We start from the raw sequence: 12035 nt of genomic DNA, 5'->3' as shown, positions 1-12035 counted from the left end.
TGTGGTGAAGCTTTTCCTGCTTGTGAGTGCTGCTGAAATTTGTCTCAATCACTGGAACTTTCTCTTCTCTCCTCAAGAAAGTAATAATGTTAGTGTCTGTGTAACTTACTGTGCAACACCGTGCAGATCACGCAAGCGATCTGTGAGAACCTACTTTTAAACTGGAGTTTTGTCAGATCCAGATTTGACTGGATCCATTCAGTAATACTTATACAGCTATAAAAGATGAATTGGAAATTGCATATGAGCTGCAACCATAGCAATTCCTTCGGCAACTCGAACTAGACAATCCTGGCATTTCCTCTGCAGATGACTTTGGTTTTGGCACCTCCAACTCTGTCTAGTTCAACTTAGAAGTTGCTTAACAGCAGTAAAGTACCTGACCACATTCTCAAGAATCCACCTTTTCTCTCTGCCAACGTGGGTTAATTTTCAGCCGTTTTTGTTTGTTTGTTTGTTTATTTCTTTGTTAACTTACCTTACTGGGAATACAGCATTAAAGTGCACCAAATAAAGGAGCCTCTTAGAAGGTCCTGCTGAGATTTGTTATCTGATCATGTGTGAGATACAGCCTACTTCCAGGCTGAGGCAGCAGCAGAGGCACAGTGTGGTACAGGAGGATCGGCTGAAACGGCCCATGCAGCTGGAAATCCGTGTTGTTGGATCCACAGCTCTGAACCAGTTGGAGCAAAGGCATAAGACTATGAAGTTTTCAAGAGGAGAGTTGGAGATTCCATGATAATTGGAGAGTTGAAGATTCCAGCTTAATGGCTGGGGAAAAGACCTCAGAGAGTGGCAGCTGTTTTCAAAGTATGGAGAAAGTTACGTATTTGTATCGCTGTGTTGTAGGGCAAGTGTTTCATGATAGTGTTATAATGCCTTCAATAGCTTAAGTTGTATTTCAGAGCACTGTTGAATGCGCGTCGCTGTTATATTGTCCAGTTGACAGCCAGACTGGTGCAGTGTGGACCTCTGCAACATATCCCCAAAATATGTTACTCGCATATTGTAGGAAGATGTTTCTTCCATTATTTTCAGCCTTATTGACTTAAGCTACTTCTTACATTTACCACTAACTACTTTTTTTTTCCCCATGCTTCTTCCTTGTTCTCATTTTGTGCCATGCCTCCGTGGTGTTTACATCCTTGAGCATTAGTAGTTGTTTGATTATGTGTCTTTCAGATTATATCTGTGAGCTCTTCCTGGCTAATCTCTGTTTTGGCAGCCCTCCATTTCTTCCCACCAGGTTGTCATTCTCTGAGCTCTCTGCAGTTTGTCCATGTTAATAATGAAATTATATTAGGTTAATAGTAACATTATTCTTCCATCTGGTTTTCTTATTCATTGTAGTGGTAAGAAAAAAGAAAGCATTGCTATAACTGTCTCGCTGAGCTCAGTTTATGTCGTTCGCAGCCATCATTTTGCGATGTCTTTGCTAATTACAGCCTGGTGTATTCACTCCCAAGCTCCCTGTTTGAGAAGACATCTGATCTGCCTAGAATTGCAGATCTCTCAAGTTCTGGATGTTTCCATGACCCCTGGAGAGCAGTCTTTTTAGAGAGGTCCGTATCTGACCTTTAAGAGACAGGACGTTGCGGTGTGCCAGTGGGCTAGAGTTCTTCTAGTGCCCTACAGTTAGAAGTCATTCCATGTCATCAAAGCAGCACAATAATTCAGGACAGAAATGCTAAAACAAAGGGCAAGCATTGCTAGTGAGCCTAGCATAACTGTCCTCAGTATGCACACGAGTGTCACGTGTTTATCTACATGTTGTTAAAACTTACACCTTTTTTTGTTGATGTGAATAATGGAGAAGAGAGTAAACTAGCAGTAAAGAGGTTAATAATTGGGATTCATAAGATTTCAGACAGATAAACCTAGTAGATGCTATGGGAAAATTACCGTACTTACTTTTTCATCCACCTTGGTTTTTAGTGCACGTCTTCCTGCTCAGTGACTCTGTTAGGTTTTCTCCATTGTCCTTGCTCTCCTTTAGCACGCGCAAGGTCCCTTCCAACCCAAACCATCTATGATTCGGTGAACCTATATGAGGTGCTCAGTCACACCGTACAGCCATGGTGCACCATCCCTCCTCCTGCCAGAAACCTGGGACCTGCCCTGGGGCCTGCATGCTCCTGAGTGGTAGCAGCCATACGGCCATTGGAAAAGCAGCATGTGAGCCAAACACATCAGCATCTCTTCTCCCAAAATGATCCTTTCCCAGGTATCCTTCAAGAGCCCAGCTAAAAATTTTAAGTTTGAAAAGTGAATCAATTATGCCAGAAATTTTTCTGCTGTGCTGCATTTAGATATTCTGGAGGGAGATCATTTCTAGCATAGCCATCAGAGCCCTGTTTTAGCACTCCAGCAATCATTTGAGTGGCATATCAAGCAGAGGCCCTCGCCGATCCGTACGTCACATCTAACCACAGTGACATACTTTTATTTCCATTTAAAACTGTGGAGCAGTAGGTATGTACTGCAGCTCAGCTGCGTACCATTGAAACGCAGGGCCTCCCCGTGTAGTTCCAGGAAATGAGTTTACTATATCTGTGACAGCCATCATGTTCACACAGCCTTAGAGCAGCAGAGCTCTCGGCGTGTGGTTTTCCATTGCAAGTATCAGCCGGGCAGGCCCACAGTTACCTCGCCTGCAGCTCCCCTGTGCTGGCTCCAGCCTGGCTCGCCTCTCCCTGCCATATCCCTGAGGGTGCTGGGCTCCCTGTGGCTTCATCCTGGGGAGCAAACTTTTGCCTCGCATCCACCGAAACAGCGGGGCGCTGGAGACCACGTCACTCCGAAATTCTCCTATGAGGTGGAGAATGCATTTAGGATCATTTTGTCTGAATATAGTAATCTAAGGTTTTTTGAGCCACAAAGTATAAAAACCACTTTTCCCTATGGTTTCAATTGCTGCAGTGAGTAATGCAGATTTCTTAGTTTGTTCAGGTTTTTTTAAAGCGGGAAAAGTAATAGTAAAATATTCATCACCTGGTAACCCAAAAGAGTTTTGTTTTCTTCATCCATATCTGCATACCAATTTAGGCTTAATTCAAGGTATGAGCAGGCTGTGCTGGGAGGTTGGGTTACTGTATAGTACCTTTTCTTTTTTAAAATAACTTAAAAGAATGCCAAAGCAAACATAGTTTAAGAAAAAATAACCCCAAAAAGTAAATGGTGTAGTTTGTTGTCCTCCATATGTGGTTAGCTCTCTCAGAGGTCATAAAACGGAGGTCCTTTGGTGGGACAGCTGGGTTTGCGTAGCATATGCAGATTGTTCTTTTGGCTTTAAGCCAGATCTACCTAATTTTTCCATTTTGATTCTATGATGAGGAGAGGTGGTTAAGGTGACTTCAAGGGGCAGTTCAGTGATTTCATTCATATTTGTACTAAAGAGCCTTTTAAGAGTAATTAAGATTAGAAACCAGTCTAAATAAAAATCAAATGCAAAAGCAAATGCGAAGTTTGCTAGTTTTATCAAAAGGCTGAGCCTGCAGCCAGGCACAGCCCCAACTCACGCCATCTGTCAACCAGTGCTCACAGCTATTGATACACTGCAGTTACTGACGATTGTACTGCAAGAACCAACCAGATCCAGAAAATCTACATTGCTTCTGTAGCCTTCCAGAATGTGTGTTTCTGTCTGTTCATATGTGTACGTCTATAGAGGTGGGTGGTGCATAGAGCAAAGAAGAATTGCACGCATGCGGGCATCCTCTCTGTGATGACGACTGCAAACTCAGAGGAGGAGTACATATTGCTGCTTTCTCGCTGCCCACCATGAGGGTGGCATGCAGCACCTGGCTGGTGGGCTGCTCCCTGCCTGGCACACCACCAGTACATTCTTCTTTGGCTGCTCCTGCCCCACACTGACCTCCCCCCCAGGAAAACAGTCTAGTGCTTTTCACCTTGTCATCATTGGCAGCACTCCTGGGCTGAACACAAGTGCCTCTCTCTGCTGGGAGGAGCAGCCACCGAAGGGAGCTGGAGCTGTAAGAAGTGGCTTTCCCTGCTTAGAGTCCTGGAGGGACTGTATAAGTAAAGAGCTTTTTGCAGTGAGGTAAATGGAGTTTTCTGTGACAGAAATAACCTATGTAAAATAAAAATGAAGTTGGCAAGCAGTATAAAGGCTTAAGCTTAATAAATGCAATATTTAGTAGTGTATATTTGCTGCTGAGTTTGTAAAGAAAACCAGACTGCAAAGCTGGCGGGAGCTACCAGCTTAAACACCAGAAAGAGGAATGTCTTGAAGTGCTCAGTAATCATAAGGCAGCAGTTACCTTCTCACCCAAGGACAGACTGAATAGTGTCCTTCCTGGAGTGTAGTCGTGTAGTAGCCATCAATGGCCACTTGAACAACTGACAGAGAATTTAAAAAGATAAGACATTTGTTAGTCTATTCTGGTCTATGGGTAAAGGTGGTGTGGAAGAGAATAATCTCTTGGGGAACCCAAATATTTTCACCAAAAGTATTTCACACTATTCACTAGCTACAGATAGTGCTTTCTATGCTAATGTCTGTTTTAAATGCAAGCATTTCATGATCCTTCCTCTACACTTTTTCTTATCTAGACAGCATGTTAAAGATCACTTCTTTATTTTTAATTTAGTTTTTGTATATTTTAATCATTTTTACTCCTATCTAAATCAAACTATACAAATCGATAAAATATGAACAGTCAGTAATTACAGAGCATATATCACCATACAGCACTGTAATTAAAGAACAAAGAACTCTGTGTACCAAATTGTTTAATTAGATATATGAGTAGAGACAGAGATTTCAGCGTAAAGAACTACAAAGTTTAGTGTGAAAGGTCCATTTAATTACAGAGCAGCATGTTTTAACTGTTACCAACTAATGAAAAGCATTCTTCCTTGAGAGAAGGAATTAAAAGTACAAATGCAAAACAGAATTAATGCTTCAAATAATTTGTGTGTGTGTTTTAGAACAGCATTAATTTGGTAAGCTAGTCAACCTATCCTCTCTTTGTATCATATTCTTCTACAGTTCAACTTGCTGCAATTGGCAAGCAAAACTGAGAGGGAAAATACCTCTTTCAGCTGTAAGTTTTTCTTCTGCACCAGATGTGTGTGACGCAATGAAGTCAAATGAATATGAGAATGTCCAGCCCAGCAGCACTTGCTGTCTCATGCGCTATTATTAAAATGAATGGCTTTTGGGTTTTTTTCTTTAATTCCTTTACTCTGAAGTAGGAAAATGTGTGTCAGTTGTCTGAAAATTATAATGTGTTTGTAGGTGTGGACACTTTAAGCTATATGAACATTTATCTTCTAAAATGTAAAGAAAGCAGTTCATCTACCCTTCATGCGCTCTACCCTTCTGTTGTACTTTTCAAGATTTAAAATATTGCAAATACCAACTTTTTGCCTGAAGATCACTGCTGTTGTGTTCACTAGCTGGACTTACTCATCTTTTATTACTTCTTGAAATATACGGGTTTGCCTTTGCTTAAAATTCCTTACTTCCCTAAAAAGTTATTTTTTATTATTTCTCTTGGATGAACATAGTGCTTGTGGAAGCCCAAGACCAACTCACTTTTCCTACTAGGAACCATCAATCCATCCCTTAGCTGTATGTGTAAGTGATTGTGATAACGTGTTTCACTGTAGAACTGCTAAGCATGTGTTTAGCTTTGCTGGCAGGTGCTTCAGAAGACCCTAGTTTGGACTTCTCTTGTGAGCAAAACTCTGCCCATGATAAAATCCCATTTTAACTCAGGGACTCCCGTGGAAGTGAGGGTGATCACTGCTGCTGGGATCTGGTTGGAAACATGAAATGTTCTTTGCTGCCTGCTTCCTCCTTGTAAGTTTTCTCTTTGCCATGCTTCATGGCCCAACCCTTTTGAATTCCTCCAACTTGCAGAACTGCTGTTACAAGAAGAATTAGGTTTCCATATCAAAATCCAGCTCTTCTTCACTGCAGCAGTTTATCTATGTAGTCATGCAGCATATGGGGATTTCTGTTTGGCATTTGAGGCCGTACAAATAGAGGATCTAAATATTAAGGAAAGAATGAGCAGCAGAAGCCAAGACATCCTGAAACAAAACAAAGCAAAAAAGACAGATCAGTTCTCATGCAGACCTTGCTGTTGTAGCAAAGAGCAAGGAAGCAAAGTAAGGGCTGACAAGATTAAAATTAATCTATTGGGTTTAGAGTCATGGAAAATGGCCTTAAGATGTCCCCTAGTCAAGTGGCTTCACTCAGGAGAGAATCAATGAATCTAGTCTTAAAATCCTCCAGCGATACAGCTTTTGCAACTTGAGTGCTCCACCGCACTGCCTGTCTGTCCTTGTTATGAAGAAGGTATTTTACCAATGTCTAACTGACACTTCCTTGCTTCCATGCAAGGCCATTCATCTTGCCGTGTCTGGACACAGGTGTATTCTCAGGCTATTACAGTCATTTCCATGGCATCACGTTCTCTCAGAGTTACTGGATTGGAGCACTGAGCTTTCAGGAAAGCTAATTACAGAAGCTAGTACTTCATCAGTGTAACCTTCACCTCCGCTTCTCCTAAAGAAAGTTGCAGTTGTTAGGTTGATACGGTGATGTTGATACAGTGATGCTACAGATCTAGTTTTTTCTATTCTCTTCTTCACAGTGGGTGTTCAATTATGTTTCTGTCTTGAAGAAGAATACTTAGGATGCTCTGGCAGCTTGTTGCCATGTCTTAGAAACAGCAAAATGTTTGCCTTGAGATTTCGCTTTACACCTTGTTCAAGTACTAGCCTCATTGGAGATTAATGTATTCCTCCAAAGAAGAGGCAGAGGCAATTCAATATTTTGCTAGTAACTCTAATTCATTATCAACAATAAGGGTGTTTTATTTCAGTTTACCAAAGCAAAAGTTGTCAGGTGAAGAAAAACATACTGAAATATTCCAGTCCCGGGGCATGACAGGAAGAGGAGTCTACTTTAATGAACAGGTAAAAAAGGACAAGAAAGTCATAATGTACGTTTGGTCCTGAGGTATCGTGGTGATGCTTTGGCGCTAGATGGATTCGGGTTGGTAAATACCTATTTAGATTTGAGCAATAATAAAGCACCACTGAGACACAACACAGTATGCCATATAGGAAATAATCGATTAGTTCAGCTCAGCTGTGTGTTGGATATATACTTCCCATGCATTAGGCAAAATTTTGAAAGCTAGGCAAGATTATGGGTTTCTGTATGTGTAGTTTATGCTCATAAATGGTATGACCTAACTTGCATTTTGAGATAACCCTTCATTGCCAATTAAAATCCTCAGTGGCATCACACAATGTCAAATGCCGTGTATGAAGTAGCCGTATTTACACATGCAAGTCTGACTTCAAACATCTGTATTTTTTCATCTATTGTTAAAGGTAAGGAGAAAGTTTAAGCTCATTTGTATTAGTAATGCAGCAGGGCAACGCCTTAATCATTAAAAAAGTTTAGGTCTGGCCTCATTAAGCAGCACCCACCACATTGCTTGTTTTCTTTTACAGAACATAGGAAACTTGGCAATCTGACTGTGACAGTGAAAAAGACCGTCCCCTCTCCAGAAGCAATACAGATCCTCTACCAACGCATGAGATATGAATATGAATTTTATTACTATGTCAAAGAACAGTTCCACCTGCTAAAGCGCAAGTTTGGACTGAAGTCTCATATCAGGAAACCACGTCCCAGACCCGAGTTCTTCATTCCGTCTCCCCTGGAAACAGAGGAACCAATAGACGATGAGGAAGAAGATGATGAAAAGTGGCTAGAGGATATCTATAAAAGGTGATGGATGGAAGAGCTATCCTTTCTCTTCTGGTGACCCCTCCAGCTTTCTTAAGATTTTTTTAATTATTATTAAAAGTAATTCCTTAAGGAACTGAGTTAATGCGCAGCAGCATTTGAAATGGAACATTTGAGACCATTCCCACATGCTGGGCCATCAGAAGATACCTGGATTTGCAGGTTTGATTCATCATATGATGTTGGCTCTGTAGCATACTTGCTATAGCATGGTTCAAGAGAGAAGTATCTACTGTCTATCACAAAATAACTTTTGGAGTACGCAGTAGTCCTCTGGGAACCTGCAAAACATTAAAGAATAGCTTGGGCAGTCTTGAAAAGTAAATTTTACAGACTCTTGTGTCTCTCTCTCTCCAGAAGCAAGTCTTCATTGCATACCACTGCGGCATTAGCTATCGGCAATGGGAACTATGGGTAGTGAGCCATTTGGGAAGAGTGCCTCTTTCTGCCCAGAACACACTGGTATGCCATTGCCTTGTCTGCGCACATCCAAGGATAACAGGCTCAGAAAGGGCCTAGATAATGGCTTCTGAATTACCCTGTGTGTGAGGAGCAAGGCTACTATTCAGAAAAATTAATATTAGTGGAAACAAGGCAAGTTACAGGAACCGGATGTTTTTTGGTGAACCCTTCTTGTTCATAGAGCACAAAAAAGTTACCAGGTCAGTGAATGCAAAGTGCAAGGCAGAGTTAACTAAACAGTAGAGTTTGGTTTCTGCAGTTGAGTATGTTTCTATTAGACTCTGAAAGAAAAGGTGCAGCATACCTTTTTCATGTTCAGGAAGGGTCTTTGTAGATTTTTATTCTTATAGGTCACAAATCCAAAGAGATACAGAAAAAGTCAATCATTAAAAAAACTTAGATGATTTCAACTTCTCCAGTTGAAATTCCTCAGAATGATAAAACAAAGAAGGCATGCTCTGTGAAATAAAAGCTGATTCAATGATATGTTAAGAGAGCCACTGTGAAAGTTGCCCTTGTTAATCACTGCAAGTGTTACCAGCAAACACTAGAAAAGGGATGGTTGGAGGCTGGGAGGGGAAAGGGAAATAGCTCAATTATGTGGCATGCTGTTGCCTTTAAGGTGGGTATCCCTGAGGTTCCCTGTGACCTGTGGGCCTGCTGGCTATTCAACAGCCTGCCAGGACTGATGGTGCAGAAGTGACAGACCTGCATGCAGCAATGGGCACAGCAGAACAGGCAGGATTTGGGGTCTTGATGAGGCCTTGGCTTCTTGTGTGCCATTGTTGCCAGAGGAAGCAGGCTGGTAGAGGATAATAGCAATAAATTCCTGTCCTAGAGCATAGGAAAGAAGCAGGGCTGAGTTGTTGCAGCTCCTCTCCAGGATGAGTCCCAGTAACACTTCAGGGGCTACATGCCTCTGTCTAACACACAACCTTTCTCAAACATCTGCCAGGCAATTTTTGTTTCCTGTTCTGCAGCTGCCTTAGCAGCATGTCTGCCATCTGCATGGTCATACTTTGGTTTGCAATAACAAGCAAAAGTTATTTTGTGATGGACACAGCGTATAAACTTGGGTTAAGCTAGAATGTGCTTTCGAAGGGTTTCTTCTTTTATGAGCCTGCTGAGAGCCAATAAACATTGTGGCCCATCTTCATCACCAGTCAGCCTTTCTGTACCTACATGCAGAGAACGAAAATAAAGAAGTGTAATCATGTTAAGACAAGATGCTAACTTCCAGAAAATATTATGTAGAAGTTTCTGTTCTCATTAACATCCCAAGTTGGTGGTAGCAATGCACTGCTGTGGGGGAGCACATTAAAGAAAGCTGAAAATGGCACAGATAACAACTAACATATTAGCTAAAATATGAATCTGCTGCATTGTATATTTTAAGTGGTTTCTATGAAATTACATTGAAAGAGTAATGATTAGTTTACACACTGTGGAATTGTTATATTTTGGAAAGAAAACTAATAATCTCACCTTTCTGAAATTCTGTTTGAATCCTTTTTGCCAACGTTGTAACAGAATAATCAGTCACTTAACACATTCACCCTTCCTGCAAGTTCACTGCCGCTTACCGTAAAGTCTGTTTTTATCTGTTTATTTAATGGTATCTTCAGCCATCACTACTTATAACCTAAATACAAAGCCTGTTTAATGATTTACTCGCTAGGTTTTAATGTTGTACTTTTCGTAACAATCAACCTGGCCTCTCCTCCTCGAATGGTACTTCATAAATTTATCTGGCGCATAGCATCTAAGATTCCTGGTTCTGCAGTCTATTTGTCTGTCATGAAATACATTTTACTTAATTGTTAAAAGGTACGTTTTAAGCTGGTTAATCTTTGACTTATTTATTGAAACTTTTCAGCACATTCCAAATTCTAAGTTGCTCAGGAAGAAGTTGATTTAAATGATTATATTTTGGTCTGATTAATACTTCATATTCAAAAAAAAAAAAAAAAAAAATCATTGTTTGTAAGCCTTTAGCCCACGACAGCTTGTAGGAAGTGCCATGCATGTACTTGTGAATCTTTGTGGGGGGAAAAAGGTGGGTGCTTGACATTTATGAAAATAAGAAAACATATGTGTACATTAGCTTAGCTATAAATGAAAGCAAGGTATGTTTTGGGATGAAATATTCTTTAACTTATTCACTACCATCTCCTGAAATATAAATAAGCCATATGACTATTTTTCAGTCCAGTGATGTTTAAGAATAAAACTTGTACATTTCTTCCTAGCACCATAGTCCACTTGCTTATGCTAGATTTCTTGCCTGGGTACCATGGCTGTGGGTAAGACACTGCAGTTGCATCTGGCAAAACAGGATGGCATACGGCACAGTTTATCGTCTGAAAGTCATACTTTAGTAGTGAGGTTGGGGCAGGTTGTTCCTGGGTTATTCTGTGTCCCCAATTGCCTGGAGGTGTGAGAGTGAAGTCAGAATTATGTTACGCACCTGAGATGTACAGTAAGTACCCTGAAGGACATTGTCTCATGAGCTTTGTGGCTGCTAAGAAAAACAAGTTTTACCCATGAGAGAAACAGCTTGGTCCCCATACAATGTGTTTTACTACGGTGTTTGATGGCCAGGCATAACAGCTCCCATAGTCCAGAGTGATGTTGAAATGTATGTGAAACACCAGTGCTTTCACACTAAAGAGAGAATCAACCGTTGCTAAAATGCAGCACTCTGGAAAAAATGAATTTTAGTCTTAAGTTTCCAGTGACAGTGACAAATGGTGCGGGTTTTGTTCCTGTTTAATTTACTTGTCTTCTACACAAATTGTGCTGGTGATGCAAAGCTCAGTCCAAGTATCTATCTGCAATGTGCTCTACTTTTATGTAGCTCAGCAGAATGAAGGTGTGTGAAATTAATGCTGTATTTGAAGCATTTGAATTTCTTTGCAATTCTATATCATTGGACCTTGATGAATTGTTTGAATATTATAATATAGAATGGTACATGGTATCATAAAGACACAACAAAACCACAGATTTTAAACGCTGGAGGGCAGATCTGTGGATTCCAGCCATTAAATTCTTCCTTCTTTCAATACTTGACGTAATAAAAATATTTAATGTAAAGGTAAATTTTTGACTAACAGAGGAAACCACACTGCATGCCAGCTTGGGTCCCCTTAGCAAATGAAGAAACATCATCCGCTGAAGAATGAAACTCTGCATCCTCTTAAAAAATACAGGTCTGTAATTCCCAGTTAGGGGTTATGGTGCTCTGATATCCCCCTCCGTTTTAAGAAAGGGAACATCTGTGGTGTTAGACCGCAGCCCAAACAACACAGCAACATTTTTGAGAGCTATAATACTGTAACGCAATGCCACAGCATTCCTTCTGGTTTATTTTCAAGCATTCAGGCTTTATTATATAGAGTTCAGCAAACATATAAAACACTGACGATCGATCTGCTTGTATAAGCCAAGACCAAAGAAAAGAATTGAGCGTTGCTACGTGTAGACCTTCATGTACAGACTCCATGGGAAAAACGAGAAAGGTGTTACCAAGCCTTGCAAGTGCCTGTCTGGTGGTGCTGGAATCACCAGGATTCTGCACGGTCAGTCCCAAGGGAGTGTTTGCAAAGTGAGGGTCTGCTTAGGTGCCCACAGGTACAGTGGGAAGGGTGCTGGAAGGCAGTTCCGTGAGAAATAGCCATTGGGGGTGTGAAAAAAATTCCCTGCAATGCATTAGGAGTGGATGGGAAGGATCTTATTTTGAAGGTGGAAAGTTAAATCTCAACCAGCATAAATCAGT

At 40.9% G+C, this 12035-nt stretch overlaps 1 protein-coding gene across 1 annotated transcript in view; it reads left to right on the top strand.

The window, feature by feature from the left end:
- UST (uronyl 2-sulfotransferase) overlaps positions 1–10254 on the top strand; it is a 154647-nt gene extending 144393 nt beyond the window's left edge. Inside the window, exon 8 of the mRNA XM_030499861.1 lies at positions 7498–10254. Within this exon, the coding sequence (XP_030355721.1) occupies positions 7498–7781 (284 nt within the window). The 3' untranslated portion in view covers positions 7782–10254. The remainder of the gene's footprint in view (positions 1–7497) is intronic.
- Positions 10255–12035: the final 1781 nt, after the last annotated feature.

Source organism: Strigops habroptila, chromosome 10 (assembly GCF_004027225.2).
Source record: "Strigops habroptila isolate Jane chromosome 10, bStrHab1.2.pri, whole genome shotgun sequence".
Lineage (NCBI taxonomy): Eukaryota > Metazoa > Chordata > Aves > Psittaciformes > Psittacidae > Strigops > Strigops habroptila.
Note: the sequence above shows the minus strand (reverse complement) of the source record. Positions and strands in the feature narration are given on the sequence as shown.